This window comes from Epinephelus fuscoguttatus, linkage group LG19 (assembly GCF_011397635.1).
Source record: "Epinephelus fuscoguttatus linkage group LG19, E.fuscoguttatus.final_Chr_v1".
NCBI classification, from domain to species: Eukaryota; Metazoa; Chordata; class Actinopteri; order Perciformes; family Serranidae; genus Epinephelus; species Epinephelus fuscoguttatus.
In genome coordinates, this window is record NC_064770.1 from 32,635,001 (window position 1) to 32,658,416 (window position 23,416).

The following is a 23,416-nucleotide window of genomic DNA, read 5'->3' on the forward strand; positions in this document are numbered from 1 at the left end:
TCATTCTCTTTGAAGAGGAATAATGTGTTTAGTTTACAGCTGCTCCAGCCTGCAGGGGGAGGAAAACAGAGGGAGGGGAGGAAAACAGAGGGAGAGGGAAAAGAAAACAACAACCTACACCTCTACTTCACCATGCTAAAGTACACATGTAGGATGGTGTCACAAATAAAAGAAAAATACTCTACAAAGTTACACAACTGTCTGTCCTTTGGATCCTGAGTATAAACACTGCAGTGATTACTGTTATTGAGAATGTCAATATCTCTTTGCTGTCGTTCTGTGATGAGGCTGCAGGTCATGTGTCCGCGCTGATGACTCTGAAATCCTACGATAAGTCAAACGCAGGCAGAGGGTCCGTTACCAAAAGACTGCTGTTGCTGTGTTTTCATTAATAGTATCTCTGTGTGTCTGAGTTTGTTGTGCCACAAGAGAGGGGGGTAGTAAAGTACTCCTGGCAACAACTGGTGTGTGTGTGTGTGCGCAGTAACAACTGTGCCTTGGCACCTGTCTCCCTCAATCCAGACACAGATGAAGTTTAAACTGCACGGACAGCTTGGATGACAACGTTGAATCGCTCGACAAAATCTCACCCTCCACCCTCTGTGCCTGCGACATGACAAGACACATACATATGAAATATAACATGACACTGTGTGCAGTCAGCGTGGCGAGAGCATGCAATGGCAACTGTACATGCATGTCAACGCGGCAGTGGTTGCTACCTCATGTCTCCAGCTCCCTGAATCCCAGCGCCCCCCTCAAGGCCCAAAGGAACCCGAGACCAGAGAGCGGGACATGCTAGAACAGAGCCAGAGAACAGCTCTCATCCTCAGGCTGTCTCTCAGCTAAAGTAGCACAGACACACCCACCATATGCTAAGAGCAGCCTAGCACACATCAACTCTGTAAACATAACATGCTGCAGTAACTGTTTTAATAAAGTCACAAAAACACTGTCGGTCTGCAGCATCCAGCTCGACTGATGCCTCTCTGAGTGCTGTCTCCACTCCAGTTAAACAAGCAGGAAATGTTGCATCAGTGTGGTTATGACCCATTAGCATGATTTCTTCCAAACAATTAAAGATATTTGAGCGCAAAGGGTTAAAAAGTGAAAGGAGCAGAGCTGCAGGGACAAGCCCTGCTGTTACCCTGATGCCCTGCCAACTATCTGACAAAGGCCTCACCTGGGCCAAGACACAGTAAACCAAAAACAGGCCGTACCATATACAGCACCTCTCACTGTTTGATCACGCCAAAGTAAACTGATGAAACTAAATCGTTAATTATCTGGTGATGTCCTCGTCCTGGTCTCGCAGCTCTCAACATGTGCACAGAAGTTGTTTAGAGAAAGAAGCTGTAAACTTACCGGCAGCATTGCTTGGTAGTACAGCCCCATCATTGTCTGATCTAGAGGAACAACTGCTGACCAGCTCTCCACTTTCCTTCTCCTCTCCCCTTCCCTGTGTGTGTCTATTCCTCCTCCTGTTCCTCCTCTCCCCTGTCTGTGCTCTAAGACCATGAGCTGACGGTGGCTTCAGTCCACGTCTGTCTCACACATTCAAATTCTCCCTCGTTCACTCCCCTCTTCCTCCTCCTTCCCTTCGCCGGTGTCCCTTCTTCCACTTCTCCGGCACGCAAGCCTCGTCTGCCTGTCACTCTCTGCCTCGCTTTTTCCTCCGTCTCCCCGGCCCTGCTGCTCTGATCCCCCTCGGGCCTTTCTGTCTCTCTCCTCCTGACAGCCTGAGTCTCTTCTCTCCTGTCTCTCTCTTCTCTTTGCTCTGCGTCTGTCATTCACACGCTCGCGTTACACGTCCTGCTGCTGCTGCTCCCCCTGCTTCCTCTTGTTCCCGCCCCTCTTTTAAAACTTTCCCTCCCTCTCTCGGCCTCAGTCCCTCCTATCCATCAAAGCATCCATCCCTCCATGTAGCCATCTAACCCTGTTTCTGGATGGAGTCAGAAAGCTGTTGTTGCTGTCTCCTTAAACCCCTGGAGAGAGAAAAGGAACAGGAAGGAGATGCTGTCTTCTATCCACGCACTGGCTGCCTGAGAGCACAGAACACGAAGGCGACCCCCACTGCATTGCAGCTTTTTTTTGATGATTTATTTATTGCGTGGCAGCCTGTCAGCTCCAAAAAGCAGCGGTAGGTAGGCCAGTCGGTAGACAGCTAGGTAGCTAGCTGCGTGGGTAGGCTCCTAGATCACCATCTCTCTGCTGTAGCTGCCTTCATCACACAGATGGAAGTCTCACAAAACTGAGGGAGCGCCAGCCCCAGTGTCTAAACCTCAACCTGCACATGAATCTGTACTTCGCTGCATTGCGCCGTTTCCTTCTGGCTCGGGCTCAGATCCCTCGCTTCCCACCACTGTATTGTTAGGAGGCGCTTAATTTGCAGAGATGAGAGTGCAGTTCCTTGCACCGCATTTTCATATGGGAGGGACTGAACTCTGCGGGGAAAAAAGCCATGATGCCAAGCTTTCAGACATCTGCTGAGGCTGGCTAGAACTGGGTCCAGAGGGATGGAGGGATGGAGGGAGGGCAGGGTAAGTGATTGGAGGTGGTGGTGATGGGGGGAAAGGGGCAAAAGAAGGGAGCCGGGCTGGAATGGGGGGGGCAGGGACAGAGGGGCAGTGGATGCAAGCGAGAGATAACAGGATAGAGGGATAAATGGATAAAAGGCTGGGTGAAAATAAGAGCCAGGGATGACAGGATTAGGGCTGTAAGTGAGGAGGATGAGAGGATGAATAGGGGATGATCTGAGGATTAAGCACACAGACCGAACACTGCGATAAACACACGCAGTCACACACACAAACACATAGTGTACACAAAGATGTGCTGTGATCATATTCATGCTGCTGCACTTTGGCTGACACACAGACACACACACTCATCAGCTAATTTAAACAAAGGCCCGCTCCTTCAAACACAGCATCTAAAGATAATCAATCGCTCAGTCTTAACTTATCTATAGGAATCATCCACAAGATGTTCAGGAGAATTCTAATTAACCATGTGAAGGTTCTGACCGGCAATTACACTCAGGCTTCATCTGAACTAGGGGTGTAAATCACAGGTTTCAGCATGATACAATACTTGCTGATATCACAAAGTCTGCCATGACACGATTTCGATTTGATTCCATTTAGGGGCCTGCCATCAATATGAGACGATATCAGTAAATATCCTTATTGTCTTTGTTTGAATGTTTAGGAAGGAGGTGTGCTTGGACAGAAATGGTGACACGCGCCATGGGAATTTCAAAATAAAGGCATTTCTCTTAAAGATGATAATATGTATCAATGTTTTCACTTTACATCAATGATACTGGATCATTGTATAGATGTGTAGATCTGGGTTGATGTATTTTTACACCCCTAATCCACACACCCACACTACAACGGCATTTTGGAACACCTGAGACCTCTGAAAACGCTGCTGACACTGTTTTAGTTTGAAAACCCTCAAGTTGTGTTTTAGTCTGGCTGAGCAGAAATGAAGACAAAGACATTCACGTTCTCTTCCCAATTGGCTCTTATCAGTCACAACATTTCAAGTTAAAACATTATATTTTTTGTGATTTCACCCTTTTTGTGTGGGTAATGTTACCTCCTTGCTGTTTTCATTGCTCCGTCCGGCAACGGCTAATGGTCCAGGCTAGTACCGGTCTTATATGTCGCCATATTAGCTCTGTAACAACGGGTTACTTTCAGTAACAGTTGCGGCTCTTTGTCGGTCCATGCAAAGAAATCTCTGCTCTTACTTTTCACCATCTTTGTATTTTCTGTAATCAAGCAGCCAACTACAAAGTCAACAATCTCTTTCCTCCTCACACCAGTACATGCATGCCTAAGTGTATGCTAATGGTCATGTGATATGCGTTTTCACATAATTAATATGTAAGGAGATTACTTCTGGAACGGTGCTAAAATGCTCATGTGTACGGAGTAATTGTACGGATGTGGCCTTAGATACTGTATTACCTTTTCCACCCAAATTAGCATGTGTATGTGTGTTTTTAAAACGTGGGAAAACCAATTACAACGGTCCTTTTTTCCCCATTTCCGTGGCTTCCTCCGACAATGGATAACAGTCCTGACCGGTACCATTCTGAAATGTCTTAAAGGTTTTTAAAACACAAGAAAAATAAGCGATAGAATGCTCTCTCATTACCCGCCCAGTAAAAAATAAATATGGCGTGTAAAATAAAAACACACACCCGCCAGTGGCTGATGGAAAATTCTGAATTGCATGTGGGTTTTTTATGTGCTTCGACCATTTCTGCCAGCTGTGTCAGACTACTTTGACCCTCGCAGCTTATTGTACGTGTGCTGGGAACGTATGACGTCAGCTACCGGAACCTGCTTCCTGAGCATTCTATGGTAACTTCTGAGCAAGATGTGGCAACACATTCCTGGTGTGAAACAACCGCCAGAAAAGGGGGGAAACGAAGATGAACATGTTGAACTTGGACAAGAAGAACAGACAGTTAAACAGAGTACAAATGTCGCACAGCGTTTTATTGAAAAATGGAAACTACGACAAGGCTGGCCAGCCACGGTCATGGCTGACTTACAACCCCCACACCAACACAATGAGCTGCAGCCTTTGCCACAAGCACACCAGAGAAACACAGAGGACAGGGTTGGATTTTCATACTAAAAATGTGAGCTAATTATTTGTAGTCAAACAAGGTATGATTTTTTTATTTGGCTGGTGAAAAATATGTATGGCCGGTAAATTTTTGGAAGTCACTGGCCAATGGCAGATGAGGTAAAAAAGTTGATTTTACACCCTGCCAGCAGCTCAGCTACATGGCTCTGCAGCAGAGAGTAGGGCTTTCTAATTTTTTTTTGTGTCGTTTATGTTGTTGTTTTTTTTTGGATGTGTCACTTTTGATGTTAGTAAACAGTAGAAAGCAGCATGGAGGCCTGCGAAAATGTTACACTGGTTACTTCTTTTTTATGTCCATTATTTGCCTGGAGTTTAAACTTGGTACTGACTAATTTTAAACAATGTTTGAGCACTGCTTTGATGGAGACAGACGGTAGTTTGTAGCAGCACTTTCCTCCATTGCGCCTGCAAAGGGGCTAAAATTAGCACATCCACTCGGGTGTTGTATTCATCACTGTCGATCTAAGCCGATTGGAGCTGGAGCCGATAAATAGCTGTGACTACTGTCGAGTCATTTGAGCTGGGGGTGAATAACGATTGCAATCTCACCCATGGAATACAAAAGCAGGATGTTAGTGGGTTTTTCGGTGCGAAAGGGGCTTGTGATTATTGCTAAAAAATGCTCGGGTGTGGAGCCTCTATGACCTGTTTGTGTATGTGTTTGTGTGTGTTTGTTGTTAGCCCTGATCATCTCTTTGACCTAAACAGCAGGAGACATGTATAGCCCCAGGGGTTTGAATGGCCATTTGCACACCCACACTCAAACACTAACACACACACACACACACACACACACACACACACACACACACACACACACACATGTATATATTTACTACTCACTGTGTGCAGCAGCAGGAGCCCACAAGAGCTTGTCACCACTTAACACACTCATATTGACACAGGCAGACCTACAGGCAGTTCAAACATGCATGCATAACACTAGACAGGAGCATTACCAAGACAAATGTACTGCAGCAATGAGCGAGCCGATCCGGCTAAGCTAGGCCAGGCTAGCCCCATTTGCATGATAACCAGCAGCTAGTGTGCAGGAGTCTCCTAATATGTGTGCTCAAGGGCAGAATGCATTAGCAGGGACGACTTTTAAATCATTTATTAAACAAATGCGGCAGTGTGCGCTGGCTTTGACTCGAACAGATGACAAGAGTTAAGACGTACTGCGGATCACAAGTGTCACACATCACAAGCCCAGGTGTTTGTCTTACAAGCACATGAACCCAGACAGGGCCAAGACCAGAATATAAGACTGCTCTTACTGTGCAGCTGACTATTGTATGATTTTGTGCCCTGCAGGCAAGCCATCTTAAATAACTTGCTTCCATTTCTGTTTTACCTCTGCTCTACTTCTCTGCCTCGTCCTCTCGTTTCTTGTTTCGCCTGTTGTCTCTCTCACAATCAAATTTTTTGATGTCAGATCAACACCCAGACAAAACACCGGACACAAGGGAAAGGAAATCTAGGGAAGTCTAAATACAATCTAATTTAAACCTGAAGCCAAGCTCTAACAGTCAAGCCTCTCTCTTGCACTGTCGGAGCACTGTATTCCCAAGAAAGGAGATACCGAGGATTGAAGGAGTGAAGATAGGAAAAAAAGGATACAGGAGAAGACGATGAGGACTGTGAGAATCTCCCATATTGTGATTTGGAGAGGGAGGTTGTGGGGAACAGGCACGCAGACCAACACTCCCCTCCTGTGGCACTGCCAGAGAGCTGCACATCCCAAACACCAGCTAGAGATGCACGCACACACGCACACACGCACACAAACGGAGACAAAGGCTCATGCACGCAAGCGCTCAGATACAGAGGCCTTTCGCATAAACACACCGGGGCTCGCACGTGCCTACACACACTTGCACACACACGAGCATCAAGCTGGTTTGAGCCGCTCAATGTGCTCTGCTGCTTGGAGGTAGATAAGAAAATAGTCAGCTACCCTGCCGCTACGCTGCACACATAAGGCACTCATTACTGAGAGCAATATGCATGGAGAGACACTTAGAATGAGAAAGCGACAGAGAGGCTGAGAGAGAAGCATAAAAAGAGAGAAAGTGTGAGGGGAGAGAAACGGTATTGTGAAACGGGGCTGTGGAACAGAGTGTGCAGAGCTTAGTTTAAAGAAGGTGATAGCGTAGTTTCTCTTTCTGAGGGTCAAGCCTTTGAAACAGAAGCTCAATTACCACCAGTTCCCCTTTCATCAATTCTTCTAACAGCCATCATTTATATGCTACCAAAGGCTGGAGCTGAGGAAATATCAAGAGCCTCCGCAGAACTTCATAACTGTCTCCATAATGATGTTGTAGTGCAACAGAGCCTGCTACAGGACAAGATGGACGACACCATCTTCCCCTGACCGAGAGTTAAGAGTCAGCCACCATAATGTAACCTAGGGATGTCAGTTATGGTTCATTTTGCTTTCCATAGCTCAGTAAGATAATTAACTGATTAATGTTCTAACAAAAACTGCAGAATGACTTGAAATACAAGAAGCACGTTCCTTTACCGTTGGTGCTCCACCATCCAAATGAGCTCTGGCTCTGTATTTTGAAGCGCTACCCACTTAGAGGTGCTGAAATGTTAATGCTTTGTGTTGTAATGTCTTGCCCTTTATTTTATTTTCTAATGCCTCTTCTTTAGTATATTGCTGCATTTTGATTGCGTCATTGTTGCAGAAGAGAATGTGTCATCAAAGATTGGATGATTTCCCTCAAGCACCATTTCACCTCACTCTAAGCCTCTCCCTCATGGGCAAGGTTGTGGTATAAGCCGCGTTCCCACCAAACACTTTCCCTGCAGTACCCTTAAGGCCCGTTTCCACTGAAGAAGTTCCTGGTACTAATTGCGGGGCAGGAACTACTACAGGAACGTCCTCTTCCTTGGCCCTCTCAACCGCCGTGTCTCCACTGAGAGAGTGGAGTAGGAGGAAGGTTCCTGTAAAGTTACCGGGCTCTGGACGTGATGTAACCGTTGCGCGACCATTTTGACCGGGGTGACGTAGTGGCGTAGGGACGCTGTTCGCCAATAGCAGTGTCTGTAATAACTCACTAAACTCACAAAGTGGCCTGTGAAAAAAATATTTCTTCCAGCGCATGTCTTAGTTACAACATGATTGAGCTAACTGGAGTAGTTTCATGTCGTTTCCGACAATGGGAGGCTTTTAACAGATGGCGTCCTGATGTTAGCTTTGCTGCCACTGTTAGCTGTCCCTGTCAGCTGATGCTTCCTAGACATCGTGATTTCCCAAAACTGAATAAATACCACACATAGCAACACAAAACTGCTTTGCTAGCTCAATCATGTTGTAACTAAGATATCCACCGGAAAAAATATGTTTTTCACGGACCGGTTATTGAGTTTGTTTACGTGGTGGTGGAAGCTATGAACAAGCTAACCCTCGTCTGCTGAGTTTTAAAAATGCCGGCTACTTTGTTGCTTTCAGTTGACGTCACATTCCGCCTTGAGTATATCCAATCAGCACCAAGTAACCCCCAAGCCCCAGCCAGAAGTTTCTCGGGGCCGTTCTGAGTACCTACTCCGAGGCAGGGACTTGCTTAGCCCCTGTAAAAGTTCCGGAACTCTGTCCTTCGGGGGTGGTTCCTGCGGTGGAGACACGCACCAACGGCCCCGGCCCCGTAAATTTACCCCGAAGTTCCTGCGGTGAAAACGGGCCTTTAGAACCAGTACGCAAGCCGTATGGACATGTACCTAGACCCTTGACGTGCTTAGCAATTCCACCAAAGACAGTACTCTTAAATGTGGGCGGGGTTGTTACTGGATAGTCTCATTGAACATCTGCACCTTGTTGATAGTCCATGGCAGGGTTGGAAATAATCACTAGTGGCCAGTAGATTTGATGGCTGATGGAAACATGGCTAATGACTATTATCAATTTTGAGACAAGGCCGCCATCTTGGGGTCTGGAAAAAGAACATGGCGACACTTGAAAATTAAGCTACCAAATCAAAGCAATACTAGTTATATGTGTTTCACATGTCTAGGCCTCTACATTAGGGATGCACCATATTGGATTTTTTGCCGATATCCAACATGCTGATATGTAACAACTAATTTGACCGATAACCAATATCGATGTATCCACTTTTTTCCCTACACAATTTTAGTGATCATCAAGTCTCTTCTGTAGTGGAATTAACATCATATCGTGCATGCATACTCTTATCGTGATGGCCCACCGCAGATGAAGACATGAATTACGACACTTTTCGGTGTATGTAATATTTTTTCATTATGCAAAATAAGAAAAAAAATCTTGGCCGATTATGATTTTATCTTTAAGCCAATATACCAACGGTACAAACATGTCAGTATTATCGTGCATCCCTAGTCTGCATTGTCTCGAGTCTTTGCTCTTCGGGCAATTTGTACCACATCTGAGCGGCATAGAATCTAAAGCAGCGTTGCCATGTTTGGTTGTTAATCTGGGAACAACCGGTTATCCAGAACCACCCAACTTGAGGTCGATATTATCGTGCATCCCAACTCTTTATATGTTTAATAGGCTACACAGTGCTGTCAGAGATTATATAATATGTTGCTGTGAGCATTGAGTATTACTCGTTACTAGCAAAGTTTTTATGTTTGTATTTTAAATCACGATTTATCAATCACGTGATCTTTAATGTTACTAATAAAATCAATTAAATTTAGTGCTTATAATTTGCATCCTTAGATGGAATGGAGTGGTTCTGTTAGTACCACCCAAAATTTATGACAATGGAAACACAAAAATAAGCGTTCAACTGGAGTGAACTGAACCGAACTGTTTGGTGGAAACAAGGCTACAGAGGTCTGCAAGACCCACTGGGTCCCAATGGGTCCAAACAACAGAGTCAAAACACGATGGACTCAAGACATTTTTTTTAATTGACTGGGCCTGGGTCCAACATTGGCTCATTTAACTTCTCTCCTTTCATTGAACCTGTATACACACAGCACACAACGTACTAAGGAGCCAGCTAGCGAGGTGCATCATATTGTTAACTGTTTATTAGTAATGCGCAGAATGCAGCTATATTCACTGTGGCGTTCCCACCACAGCAGAAATGATATGTGCATCTCCCCATTAAGAGAGACTCTGTGCATTCACGCATGAGACACACTCCATTGATTATTTAACTCTCCAGACATGCCAACAGGATCAGTGAGGATCTCATGTTAATTAATGTCCTGTGCTCTTCTACACACAATGGGAGTCCCCTACCAGATGTAAGATCATGGTGCTGTGTGTGTGTGTGTGTGCAATTAACCAATCAACCAAAATGCGTAACAGGTCAAAAATATTCCAGTGGTTCATCGTTAACATCCCTAATATGAATGTTATTCAGAAAATATCGCACTTCTGTGTCAAATATTAGGCACTACCAAGAGTGAATTTATCCTTGTGCTGTTTTATTCTTGTCTCAGTTTTCTGACACAGCACCGAATTCTCCTTTTACATCCTTTGAGAAAAAACCTCAATGAGCATTTGATTAATGGCCCTTCAAAGGGGGACTGTGTGGATGAAAACTAGCATATCTCAAGTGACTCAAGGATTCTGTATTATGTTAGTTTTTAATTTATTGTTACAGAGGTTGTGCAAGCCGTCACTAATCTCTTACCTGACTGTGAGGTGGGTATCCATGGAAACCGGGGTTTAAAGGCTCATTGTTCTGCAAGAGACAACAGGAGGGAAGAGAGCGGCGTGAGTGGCTGGGCTTTTGAAAAATGAGTGGATGCAGCATGACAGGCAGAAACTTTTACATTTCGGGTGAAATACACCGACAGAAAAAGCTCCACTTGGCTTGTTTTCAGACTAACGAGAGAATACGCCAAAGGTATTATTGGAACAAGGCCTCTATAAACTAAAAGCACGATCCAAACAAATAAAAAAAACAACCTCTAAACATTACAGTGCTTTTGTTTTTCAGTGTGCGAGATTATGAAATGACAAACATGATGCTCAGTAACAGAACAAAGTTCAAGCGAGGACAGAAGACAGTTCCCTGAAGATAAAAGACTGGTTAAATTAAGTTAACAGTTAACAGCCGTGTGGATGCCTTGACTGGTGAACCACTACTGCAGAGCTTACATATCCAGCCGTGCTAACCAATCAAAATCCACAAGCAGAGAGTGAGCCCCCCATCCCTCATCGACCCTGCCCCAGAAACCAGTGTTGTGGTTAATTGCTCAGTAATTACTTTTAATTAGATTATTTCGGTCTCTCCTACTCTTTTCTCTCCAACTACCATTTTCTCCAGCGTGTCATTTTTTTGCCCCGGCGAGAGCAGCCATTGTTTGCTGCGGAGTTAGGTGAGGAGGAGGAGGAGGAGGAGGCGGCAAAAGAAAAGACAAAAGAGGGGGAGAACTGGAACAATGGGGAAAGTTAACCAAACGATGATAGTTTGACAGCAGAGAGAGGGGGAGATGACACCGGCACAGTCTAGCCTGCTGGCATGCCTCGCAGAGAAAACATGACCGCTTAGTGAGACTCATGCCTCTGCTCTCCTTGAGGCATGAGTCTCACAAGGCGAGGAGGGGGGAGGGGAGGAGGAGAGAGAGAGAGAAGACGATGGGAGAAGGTCTGAGGGGTGAAAGAAAGAAAGAGAGATGTGTGTGTGTGTGTGTGTACATATATATATATATATATATATATATATATATATATATATATATATGTGTGTGTGCTGGGGGATGGGGCAGTCTCACAGAACTGCTGATGTTTTCATTACATTTAATCTGCAGGACTAAGGAGCAGACAAAAATGTCTCAAATCCCTGTGCTGCCCCTCGGCCTAAATGCACTTGTCCATTCAGCAAACAGCTTGAGTGTGGGCCGTGTGATGCCACAGCATTGAGCAGGGCAGACTTGGCTTCTGAGGAGCGTCAACAGAGTTAACCTCCTGGCCCTGACCTCGAGCTGCCTCCTGCGGAAATCACTTCCTGATAACATTCATCCAGCCAATCGAGGGCGAGAGTCTGAGACAGAGGGCCACGGTGACATCAGAGTGACACACTGTCTGTCTAAACATACAGACAAAAAGCTATCAAAGCTGATCCTGCAGTGTAAGACTGGGACTTGGAGATATGCTGGTTTAAGGATGACTTAAAGTTGTGCATCGGCTCTACGCAGAGTCTGAGTTTCTGTGAAGTGCAGTAAAGTTTAAATAAATCAACACAGCTTAAACACACAAAAAAGTGGCCAAATAGCAACCACATAAAACTCAAGTACAAAGTTTATGTTCACAGAAAAAACAAGTCTTTTGCTTGTAGGGCAGTACCCTGAAAATCGGAGATTCGAATCCTTAATCGGAGACCCCACAGTCGACTGAGACTGCTTCAAGTAGAGCAGGTTTTGCTGAGGAGTGAGGACTCATGCTACTCTTCGGTACAGAGGGCGACAGTTGTAGCGGCACAGAGGAGGAGAAACTTTACACCGCAAAGCAGTGGTTCCCAACTGTTCCAGCAACGAGGTCCAGATTTCTCCTTAGTCATCAGTTCAAGGTCCACAAAGTTTGATATATTTAGCGTCATACTTGTGTTTGGCCATGTGGTCGAGGTAGTTTGTTGTCTCTGTCAAGAAGCTGTCTGTTAGTCACTCACTCTACAGCAGGACACTGCACTTAAAAATAAAAGCTCTGTGTCGGGAATTCCCTGTACTTCAAAATAAAGTGTGTTTTTTTAATAAACTTCGGACCCACAACCCACTTTTGGACTGCTACCCACCAGTTGGGAACCACTGCCGTAAAGCTCCGAGATAACATCATCTTCTCTCTTCTGCTTGGATGTGGTGAATTTACACCAGTTGGCAAATAGCATTATTAGCATTATGAGCTTGTTTACTGTATCATATGCATGCTGCTGTCACACTGAAGATCTCGCTGAACCTCATTCAAATTTTAAAACTTGTCAAATATTCGTATTAAACAGCCGAATTTGATTCATTTGACATCATTTTGAGTCAGGTACGACCCGATTTGCTCGACACGTTTTCCCCACAAATACAACATGCTAACGTCATTCGTATAAATTACATTTTACATTGCATAAATTCACCTAGCAGCTAGCAGACTTTTCCTCTACTCTGATGAAGCCATGAACAACAGAAACATTAAACAAAGGTAACGTTAAAAAATTTAGCTCCATTATCACTCACAAGGTTCACCGACAAAACAACTGTCTTATACAAGACACATTTTGCCAACAAATACAACATGCTAACATTATTTGCAAAAGCCTTTGTCATTTTAAATTGCATAAATTAGCCTAGCAGCTACAGCATGCTAACTTAAGAATAAGCTATGACATTTCCCATTGCAAAAATTAGTCTCGCGACTAGCGGATTTTTCCTCTACTCATACGAAGCCACGATAGATCACACAAAAGACTTAAAATGCTATTTTGTGGAGGCTTTATTGTCTTCACAATTTATTGTTAATTATCTGTGAAATAAAAGTAAATAAAAGCTTTGTTTCCACTGAGGGAAATGGTTATCAGTTTACAAATAGCATGTAGCACGTAAGGCTACTGTTTAGGCTATGGCATACGCTACCACAGACTACAGTGTAGGGTACACGTCTACGCAGAGCCTGCACTGTAGGTACAGCACTGACTCAATGCATAAGTATAAACCCTGCTTAAGACCAAAAACAGATGTGGTGATGATGTACGGATGAATGAAGGAGTGTCTAGACGGGGCTGGATAGAGGGAAGCAGAGGGGGAACGAGAGCGTGAGGTTAAAAAAACGTCCCAGATGTGAGGAACAGGTAAGAATGAGAAAAGAAAGCGTTTTCTTCTGATGCAATAAACTGCGACTCCGTGTGTGTGCGTCCAGAGTCGGGGGCCGTCCTCCCTTTTCCCCCGTCTGAAACAACCCTTTCTTTGTCTCCACTCTCCACTTCCTGTTTCATCTGGAACCAATTTCCCCCTCGTGCCTCGTCCCCAGGGGGAACACTCTCCTTGGTGCGCCACAATTACAGAGGGAATGGACGGGCTTAGATTCAGCAAAGTACTGACTGTGTATAAAGCTGCTGGTGCTCACCACGGCACACATGGAAAGGCAGTATAAGGAAGCTGTTCACAGCTGAATCTCAAGTCTACAAAGCCTTGGGCAATGTCAACGGGAAAGAGGAAACTCTTCCTATTCTAAGCAAAAAAAGATGTATGTTGGGAGTTACCAACTCTGTGCTGCATTTCAAATAGGACTGCACTGACGCTCTGGTTTCAGTGCACCAAAAACTGGAGCTGAGCACTGCTGGGACGAAGCAGTAGAGGAAATGTGATAATTTAACTGTATTACTTCAAAACACACACAATTACAGGTGATTGAAGTGTTGAGAATCAGTGCTGTGAGGCTGAAGGCGCTGCACTAGCTATAAAAACTGTGAGGAAAACTGGAACGCCAGTGAAATCTAAACCAAAATTATACCCAACCATCAAATTATAGAGTCACTGTTTGTTCTGCAGTGGACAGAGAGGAAAGAAGAAAGAGGAGGAGGAGTTTACGTAGAAGAGCGGGAGGAGGGAGAGCAGGGTAGAGTTTAGCAACATCTGGAATCAATCTGTCTGCAAGAGGAGAGGGAGGGAGCGGAGAGGAGAGGGGTGGATGGATGGGGGTAGGACAGAGGAGAACGAAAGGAAAGAAAAGAACAGAGAGAACAGAATGAAAATAAGGGCAGAGACAGACACACAGGAGGTGGAGGAATGTGGGGAATAAGACGGCCAAAGCCAAGAAAGGGGAGAGAAATATAAAGCAGTAAAACATTTGCGAAATGGAGACAATGAGTCATAAGTGAGGAATGCCATGTGATTTATATTTTCTTAAGGGGTGGGGGAAGGGACCGGGGGTCTGAACTTGATACCTCGTTTTTAGAGACTCTTGTTTACTCACACTAAAGCACACACACACACTCCCTTTGCCATACGCCAATGCTTTTAAGTAAATGACATGTCTGCGTGTCTTGATAAGTACACAAAAGGCACCCTCATTGATGCCTGCCATACTTTTTTAAATAAATAAATAAAGAACGAACACGTCATGCTGCACTAAGCCTGTCCGGGTTGAAAGCCGGGCTTTCGTACTGCACTTCTGCAAGTTTCCATTAAGTTAATTCCATATAGTTTGTGAGCGAGGAGGAGCCTTTGAAGGCGCCGGCTGGCTGACTGTGAGGGCTTCAGGCTGCACTGGCAGGGATCAGCAAAAGCACAGAAAACCAGTCACACACACATAAACACCCTCTCTCCTTCTCTCTGTCTGTCCCCCTCTCTGACTCCACGGAGGGCAAAACTAAAGGGCGTCTCTCTTGTTTATTTTCACTCTCTCCAACTTGCTATTTTAGGAGAAGGAAAGAAGTTGGGGAGTTGCTGGAGCTAACGGGTAGGAGCAAGGGAAGAAAAAGGAGCAGCAGTGGTGGAGGAAGGCAAAATGACATGAGGTCAACAGATGGTAAGAGGGGAGGGGAGACAGAGGGAGGAGGGGAGCGGGATAATTAAGGGGGCTGCTGCAGGCATCCAGTTGTCCCGAACAGAACAGCCCGAGGAGGTGGACTTGGCTTTATCGCGGCCTCAATCATCACCAAATGTAAGAAAAATCCCACCTGCTACCACCAACAAATCATTACCCAAAAGACCCAAATCCTGACATGTTTGACAAAAACACGACACATGTAACTGCGGAGGACTGTGGCTTGGAGCCAGCCTCTCACCCAAACAGAAGGTGTGATGGAGATCTTGGAGCCAGAATCAGGTCAAATGACTTTTAACAGCCTCACTAACATCACAAGATGCAGTGTTTCCCCAGTATTCAGTTATGACGCTGCTGCTAAAATCTCACACAGCCATTAGTATCTTCTGCTGCTGTGTTTCACTTCGAGGAGTGGAGCAGAGGAGAGAGGTGAAGATAACATCGGTGCCAGTTACCAGTGATGGGCAGTAACTCATTCAAAGTAAAGAGTTGCTGTAGTAATGTTTTGTTTCCCTGTAACTATTTGTGTAAAGTAGGGCTGGAAAATAAAACGACATTCAACTCGATATAGTTTTCCTTAATAGAGATATAATAAATGTTCAATAAATCTTCAACATAATCAAACCACCCATACGCCCATAGATGGGGGCGGTAGTGCACCTTCAACACCAATTGCCACCTGCCCTTTAACAGATAAAGAAAAAGAAGTAGTACACCTCACCTCACCAGAGGTTGACCGTAGCCCCACACTGGCTGAACAACTAAAACTGGATTTTAATCATTGACAGCTGCAGGCTACAAGCGACAAAGAACTAATGAAACTCGCTGCTGGGTATGTTGTGGATAATATGTTGCCTATCTCCACGACTGACTCTCCGTGTTTCGGGTAGATCCTTGGGAAAATATCGGTCAAAAGACCCACAAGTAAAAAAACATTAGCAAGCTATCTAGCCTTAGCTGCGCTTATACTGTAGGTGATTACCGTGACATTCACTCAGAGACGCTCATGCAAAGGAAATTTGAGGAGTATCGTTATGAATTATTGTTGGTAGGGAGTAATAAGTACAGTAATAACGTTACTTTTGAAAATAGTGACGTGTTAAGCACATAACATTTTTTGAGTATTGAGCCCAACAATGCCTTTGACAAACTGACTCGGTAGTGAACGACTAATGTGCCAATGGATTTGGTGTTTTTAGCTAACTAGTGATGCTGTTTTGAGAAAGAAAACAGAATAGTTAGCCTTGCACGAAGAGTATACAACGAGAACAAGCAAGTAAAAAACAGACAACATAATTATTCATAAAATCGCAAATAAATAATCGAAGCCATCTGGCTGTAAACGCGTTTCGCCTGATTGTAGGCACTCGCACACTCTAAACTAACACACATGCTAACAATAAGCACCGTAACAGTGCACCATCTTTTACCTTATTGTTCATCATGGAGTTTGCTGAAAATAAGCACTGCGCCAGACTCTCTTTAAAAAATAGCCATTTAAATGCTACATTGTCAGCAACTGGTCATATGTTAACTTCTGAGGCAGTTTGGCCAAGTGTGCTCAAATTAATTTGGCATGCAACTGCTTCAGGTGTTCTTCACCACTGTTGAGGAAAAACAAAATAACAGAAGTAACATGTGAACCAGCTTTAAACCGGACATATTTTCTTTTACGTGCAGTGCAGTGGATCAGATTTATGCAGATGAAAGTTTTGTCCACATGGCTTTTTCAAAAAGTAACTTTTAAAAATCTGAAAAAATAACTGATAAATATTAAAAGAAACCTTAAAGAAACTCTGAAGTTTAAAATTTGAAAGCAGAATTTGGTGTGTTAGTGGTGGGTCTTTAATTAGGTTGGTCGGGTCGAAACTCCATGAATTTAACAACTCACGGCTGAGTGGAAAAAAACGCCTAACACTGTTTGAGAGGATCAAACGGAGCCGCTATAAAATGCAGAAACTGAAGGTAGGGGAATGAAGAGAACAGACCTAAGGGCACAGGACACAAGGTGATGGATGCGATTTGTCAATGTGATATGCTCCAGAAGGTATCAAAGCCAAATGATGAGGTTGAAAATGACAAATGCAATGGAGATGGGCGATATACAAGGACATAAAGACAGACAAAGACAACCAAGAGAAAAGGGAGAAAGCCAAGATAAATTGCAGTGTTCCCCCTCAGACTGAGGGCTTATTTCTTAAACGACAGAACCACTTTCAGACCGAAATGTGCCCACAGAATGGGAAAGTTGCAGCAACCCATTTTCTTTTTTAGTTTATGTACTTTCTAAAAGAGTAGGAGTGTTAGACATGTCTGATATGAACTGGATGAAAGCAATTTCTTTCCAATCCGGCAGTAACAAAAAATAATGTGGCTGTGAGGGCATTTGCTGGATGCATTTATTGATGACTACCTCCTCTCCTCCGACTGTGTGGCCTATTAAAACGTCGGTTTACAAACTCACACACAGCTTGTGTAGTATAATACAAGTCTCATTTATCCAGTCATATGATAGGTCCAAACTCACAATTTAAAACAGTCAGTACAGACAGTGTTACGCATGGCAGAGCAGCGTGCCTAAGCATGTAGTGCGTTTGAACTCTGCTCAAGTGGAGCTAATGCGCACGTGAATGCTTAGACCATTCACGGCGTGCTTCTCTTAGGTGCAAGTGTTGACAGTAGCCCTTTTTACACAGAGATCATGCTACAGGCCCTGTAGAAGCCAGAATATGTATTTAACCTCTGTTATTGTTTGTTCAGGCCGCACACATTCTTTTGTCCACTTTCACTTCCTGTGGTAATTGGCACAGGTGTGGGTGTGGTTTCACATTATTTCACCTGTTCATTCACTGGCATGGCGATCTTTAAGACAAAGAGGGTGAGTTTTAGGTTCCGACCGTTATCACATGACATAATCACATCACGTAAAATTGTATTTCATCTCACTTTGCTTTAGTTATCCACTTGTTTGTGTAAAACACCATAAACGCATCTTTGGACTTCAGCATGGACTTAATTTGAGCGAGTCACAGCTAGGGGTCTACTCAGCCTCTAGGGGGCTTTTTTCATTGATAGTAGTCGCTACAGGCCCGCTACAAGTTCCCTTCATTAAGCTGGCTTTTTTTTTTAAATCTAGAACCAAACAACGCAGGCATCATGCCACTCCAGTGTGGGATTTTAGGTAGCATACCGGCATCCCAGGAGCGAAAGAAACTGCAAGAGTGGCGTTTAACACAACAGCATCAGCCTCTACTGTGACATATAAAATACACATCAACAGCACTTTATAAACCATAACAATGGAATAACATGTAAATTACAATAATTTACTGTCCCTGTTAAATGGCGGATGATCTCGTCCTCTGCTCGCAGGGTGAGGACCTCTCAGACCTCAGTGGTTTTTCCAATTTGTGGACATTTTAAGCTGCTGTTCATGTTTTTGAGTTAGCTGCTAACTGCTGCTAGCTGCCTTTTAAATCGCCCGTGGGCAGGTTGCTCACATAACACGTCGTCAAAACATCAAACCCGTCCCATGCTACCAGCCGTACCTTTTACACAGACATCTATTCTGCGCTGTTACTAGGCGAGACAACTCCGTCCCTCCATTCTGTAATCTTACTTTTTATGAAGAACAGTGAGGCCGAATAATGGCGACACATTTCCACCTTGAACAAGATGTGTACAGGGGTCTATTGTAACATTAAATGAAAATGAATGTGTTTGAGAAGTGCTGGGCATACGACTGGATAAATGAGACCAGGATTACACTGCACGAATTGTGTCAGAGTTTGTAAACAGGTGTTTTGATATTATTTTGCTGTCGTTAAATGTGGACCCTGATTATGTCAATTAAAGATCACTGTACACATTTTTTAGATTCTTCATTCACTGTGGAGGCATACGAGTAAGTAAGTAGGAGAGTAAGTAGTTGTTGTGTGTCATGTATACACTGGCTGTTTTGCTGTTTACCTGCCTGGAAACTGGGGATCAAAATTAGCTTTTGACTATTGACATTTATGTTTGTTGTACGTGGTCCCTGTCAAACAAGTTTGCAAATTAATAATTAAATCCTTATCTAAAATTCTGGCACTGTGTTTAATTTCATTATTTTATTGTACATCAAAGTTTTTACTTCATTAAAAAAGTGAGAAGCTGCCCGTCCTTTTTTGTCCTGTAACTGGCATCAATATGCTGCACAGGCTGCTTCATTGTTTTCTGTCAGATCTAATTATTTCAGTTTGTCGTGGCAAAGCCTGTAGAGCACCAAGGGCGTGCATTATGTTACAGTGCCTCATACATGAAACTAGAACACATGTCTATGTGAGGGTTTCATTTCAAGCTCTAACAGATCCTCAGTGGTTTACTTAGTTGATAATGCGTCCCATCAGTAACGCAGTGCTTTGTAGTCAGATTTGGACTCAGTATTAAGACATGGCTGATGGCTGACCTTATGGAGGACAAAACATCACACACACATCTTCATGGATCCAGGTCTGTTTCAACAAAATAACTGAGTTTTCATTATTCATGACACTGTGGCAGCTGTGACAACACTGTGGCACTGCATCACAGATGACCCCATGTAAGGGAAACACTGAATTGACATTTCAGTCTGTGTGTGGGTGGAGATGGGAGCACATGTGACAGTTTGGGGGCAGCCTTGGGGAGGAGGCATGTAGGCTGGGGGGTAGTGGTGACATGATGACCATAAAGGGAGCGCTAACATGCGAGTGTCATGTTAAGGAGCTGAAAGCAGTGTGCGTTACACAACAGAGAGAACTCTATTCTATTCTCTGCTCTTTTTTTATGAATGGTGCCTTTCCTCTCTTCTTCCAATCTGATTATTCCTTTATGCTCCAGCGATGCAGCGGCTGCACGATAAAGCACGGTGAATTGAATTGAACACACACAAGGGGAGAGACGGAGAGAGAAAGAGAGTGAGGGAAAATATGAGTTGAGCAACTCAGTCTGCGGAATTTTTAGCTTATCGTTGCCGGTTCAAAAGTCAAGGGTGACTCCCCCACTGTGCCGCGGCTCAAAGTTTAACAGCAATCATTAAACAGCAGTAGAGAGCATAACGTGAGACTAACTAGGATCGTGTGCGACCCTCTGTAACAAATGTTAACACACAACCTGAACCACCCGCCCTGCCTCTCTGTAACACTGCTCCCCTTCTCCGGATTTTTCACATTTCCTGTGAATAATTCAGGCAGCTGATTTCCAAAGGACACTTAGACTTTCAGGCTACAGTTATAGATACTGTAGGCTCTCTGGGTACACGCAGGGTTACTACTTTAGCTGTGCAGCTACTGAGCTTATCTGCAAATGAGTAAAGCCAGCTATAGCATTTTATCTTGTTGCCATACAGTGACTGATTAGGGACACTATGCTATGATTACATTCATTATTTTGTCTCTTTTCTTTTTCTTTGAAAACCAAACTCATGTCTTATGTTGTACAATTTAGGGAGGCACAATATTGGATTTTTGTTATTTGATATGCTGAAAATTTCCAACTCCTTTTGAGTGGTTGCAGATGCCAATACTGATTTTTATTCCACCTTAATACAGAGAACATCAAGTCCCTCCTGTGGTGGATTTATTACATTATGATGCCAACTCTTAGCGTGACGGGCCACCTGCAGACGCAGCAGGGGCGTAAATATAGACAGTGCAGGCAGTGAGGTTGCACCGGGGCCCATGAGGTGGGTGGCTGAGAAAAATCCATTTAATGAATAATATCTTATTTTATTCTGTATTTTTGTCTTATCCAGATTTGCAGTGATGACTGGTAATATGTATGTTGTTGATGTTGTCCAGCATCAAGTCTGCATTTGGTCATGTGATGATACTGTAAAACATACAGTAGCTGTTTCAATGCATAATCTGACACATCCTAACTACCATATGCCCCTGGGACGCAGACACAATGGTTTTCAAATTGTACACTGAGCAAAATAAGAAAACTACTTTCACTCAAATCACATGTTAAACATGCCATATTTACTATTTTAAATAGAAACTGTATAACTGTTCCTACTTCAACAGGCTTGGATGATGCTATAATAGAGACAATCCTGACAGTAGTCACAACCAGGGCAAATCTGACCTATTTCCAGTAATTAAAATGGCATGAAGCGTCATCTTATCTGCAGAAATGTTCTTTTCAGGCTGGTACTGATATTTTACTTTAAAGTATTTATCTGTGGATACCAGTGACAAAAGATCATAGTTTGGGACTAAACGAAAAGATTTCTTACGCAAACTTATCCCATGTGCTTTGTGGAGTCAGTTTAAAGTAAACTTAACTGCATTTAACAATTATTTACAGTTATTTATGCACTGTTTTTGTCTTTTATGGCCAAAAAAGCAAAACAGAAAGGGGTGTCAGCTTCTTCTGTAACTGACTGTGTTAAATAAGCAGGTGTTATTGTCTCATATCGATCGTGGCCCCAGAATTGAATCGAAACGAAACCATGTTGTGGCAGCCTTTGTGATATTAGCAAATATCGTATCATTGTCCAAACAATCGATATGATGTCGTATCATAAGGAAATAGTGATTTACACCCCTCAGAAAGAAAACAACTAAGGCATGCAGCAGTTAGCATGATCGGGGTCCATTTCTGTGATGTCATTTCCTGTCACATGGTCTTCTTGCACAAATACAACTTTTAGAACACGGTGTTCCATCACTTTTATTAACTATTAAAATATTCTAATGAGACATTATGCCAAACTAGTAATGTTGTGAAGTTTAATTTTGCACAAAGTTTCTACAGTTACACAACACAGACATTTTTCTCGTCATCATCCAACTATTGTCTCAAAATTGATTTTAACCAGACAATGTCCTCAAAAAAAGAATGCATGCTGGTAATTATCAAGTTTATTTTTACATTTAACCCTTTTATATTAAACTAAACCATTCGAACACAAAAAAAATGCAGATAAAAGCGAATTATCACATTCATAGAGCTGAATTCAGTTACTAATTTTTTTTAAGTAATTCATTAAAAAAAGTCACTGATTTGTTTCTGTTGACTAACAGGTGGAAAAAAATAACTGTTTGAGCTTAAAATTTAAATGAGATATCCCAGAGAGTGGAGTTTTTACACTTCATAGCAAAACTATTTTATATTTTGGGTGCAATTTACTTGCAGCACCGAGGAAAAAAATAAAGACACATCTCCAGAGGATCCTTTAATGCCTGTTTCTGAGGCAAGTAGTCGGCTCGGGAGCTGACTGGCGGCAGCAATACATTTTCATTAGCGACCAATATGACAGAATAAATTTCTCACTGGGCTCCTCGGCAGGCTAAAAAGTTTACCTAAGTGTTATACAGAAATAAGGAGCGCTCAGTGAAAACTGCTTGTGGTGAAGATTGTGAAACCTAAACTCCCGACTGGTAATAACAACCTATCTCAGTGATCTGTCCGTTCATATCAACCCACCCCTCGTCTGGCCCCCCCTCCCTCTGTTCTGGCCTGTTAAAGCGATCAGTCTGGTTAATGCCCTCTCCTAAATGAGCTTTGATCTCGTTAGCGCGACACAAAGCCTCTTTACTGCCAACGATAGGACAAATCGGCTCTCCGAAAACAGAGAGAGAGAGAGAGAGAGAGAGACGGGCTGCGAGAGGACTGTACTCCCACTGCATCTGAGTGGACCACAGCACTGCCTCAAGGGGAAGCATCAATACTACAGAGAGACAGTGGGATAAAAATAAAAATAAAAAAAAGGGAGGGACGAGGCAAGAGGGAGGAAAACAAGAGAGGAGACAGAGGTGGAGCTTGGGGAAAAAGAGATAGGTGTTGCATAGATTTGAGTGATGGAGACAGGGAGGGATGGCAGGGGGAGACGGGACAGTAGAGGAGTGGAGGGGGTGGGGTGCTTCACCTCGCTGGCACACTGAAAGCCTGTGAACCAGGAGTCAATTAGCAATCTGGAAATATGCTTGGGGGAGAATTCAGAGGACAGCTAGAGGGGAGCAGGGGTGTGTGTGTGTGTGTGTGTGTGTGTGTGTGTGTGTGTGTGTGGGTGGGGGGTTTGTATAAGGCAGAGCGGGGGAGGAGAGCAGGAGCAACAAAAGAGAGGAGGCTGCACTCTCATTTATTATTACAGTCCTGATTTACAGTTGGCCCGGAAGGTCAGCAATCTTCTACCTCCAGCTTCAATGGGAATACTATGGTAATTGTTGGGTGCATTTAGCTATGAGCTGAACTCATCCTCCTCATCCCGAGCACGCTTGCACACAACCACAGAGAGAC

The 23,416-nt window shown here is 43.7% G+C and overlaps 2 protein-coding genes across 6 annotated transcripts in view; both read right to left on the reverse strand.

Moving 5' to 3' along the window:
- srebf2 (sterol regulatory element binding transcription factor 2) overlaps positions 1-23,416 on the reverse strand; it is a 597,702-nt gene that overhangs the window by 65,942 nt on the left and 508,344 nt on the right. The window lies entirely within an intron of this gene.
- LOC125879911 (RNA binding protein fox-1 homolog 2-like) overlaps positions 1-23,416 on the reverse strand; it is an 80,975-nt gene that overhangs the window by 54,806 nt on the left and 2,753 nt on the right. For 4 of the 5 annotated variants that reach the window (XR_007447989.1, XR_007447988.1, XM_049562074.1 and 1 more), the window contains exon 2: positions 10,311-10,361. Coding sequence is in view for 3 of the 5 variants with exons in the window: in XM_049562074.1 (XP_049418031.1) it covers positions 10,311-10,361 (51 nt within the window). In the remaining 2 variants the exon portion in view is untranslated. Of the gene's footprint in view, positions 1-1,365; positions 1,893-10,310; positions 10,362-23,416 lie in introns of those variants that run through there. The other variant, XM_049562075.1, reaches the window with a different exon arrangement.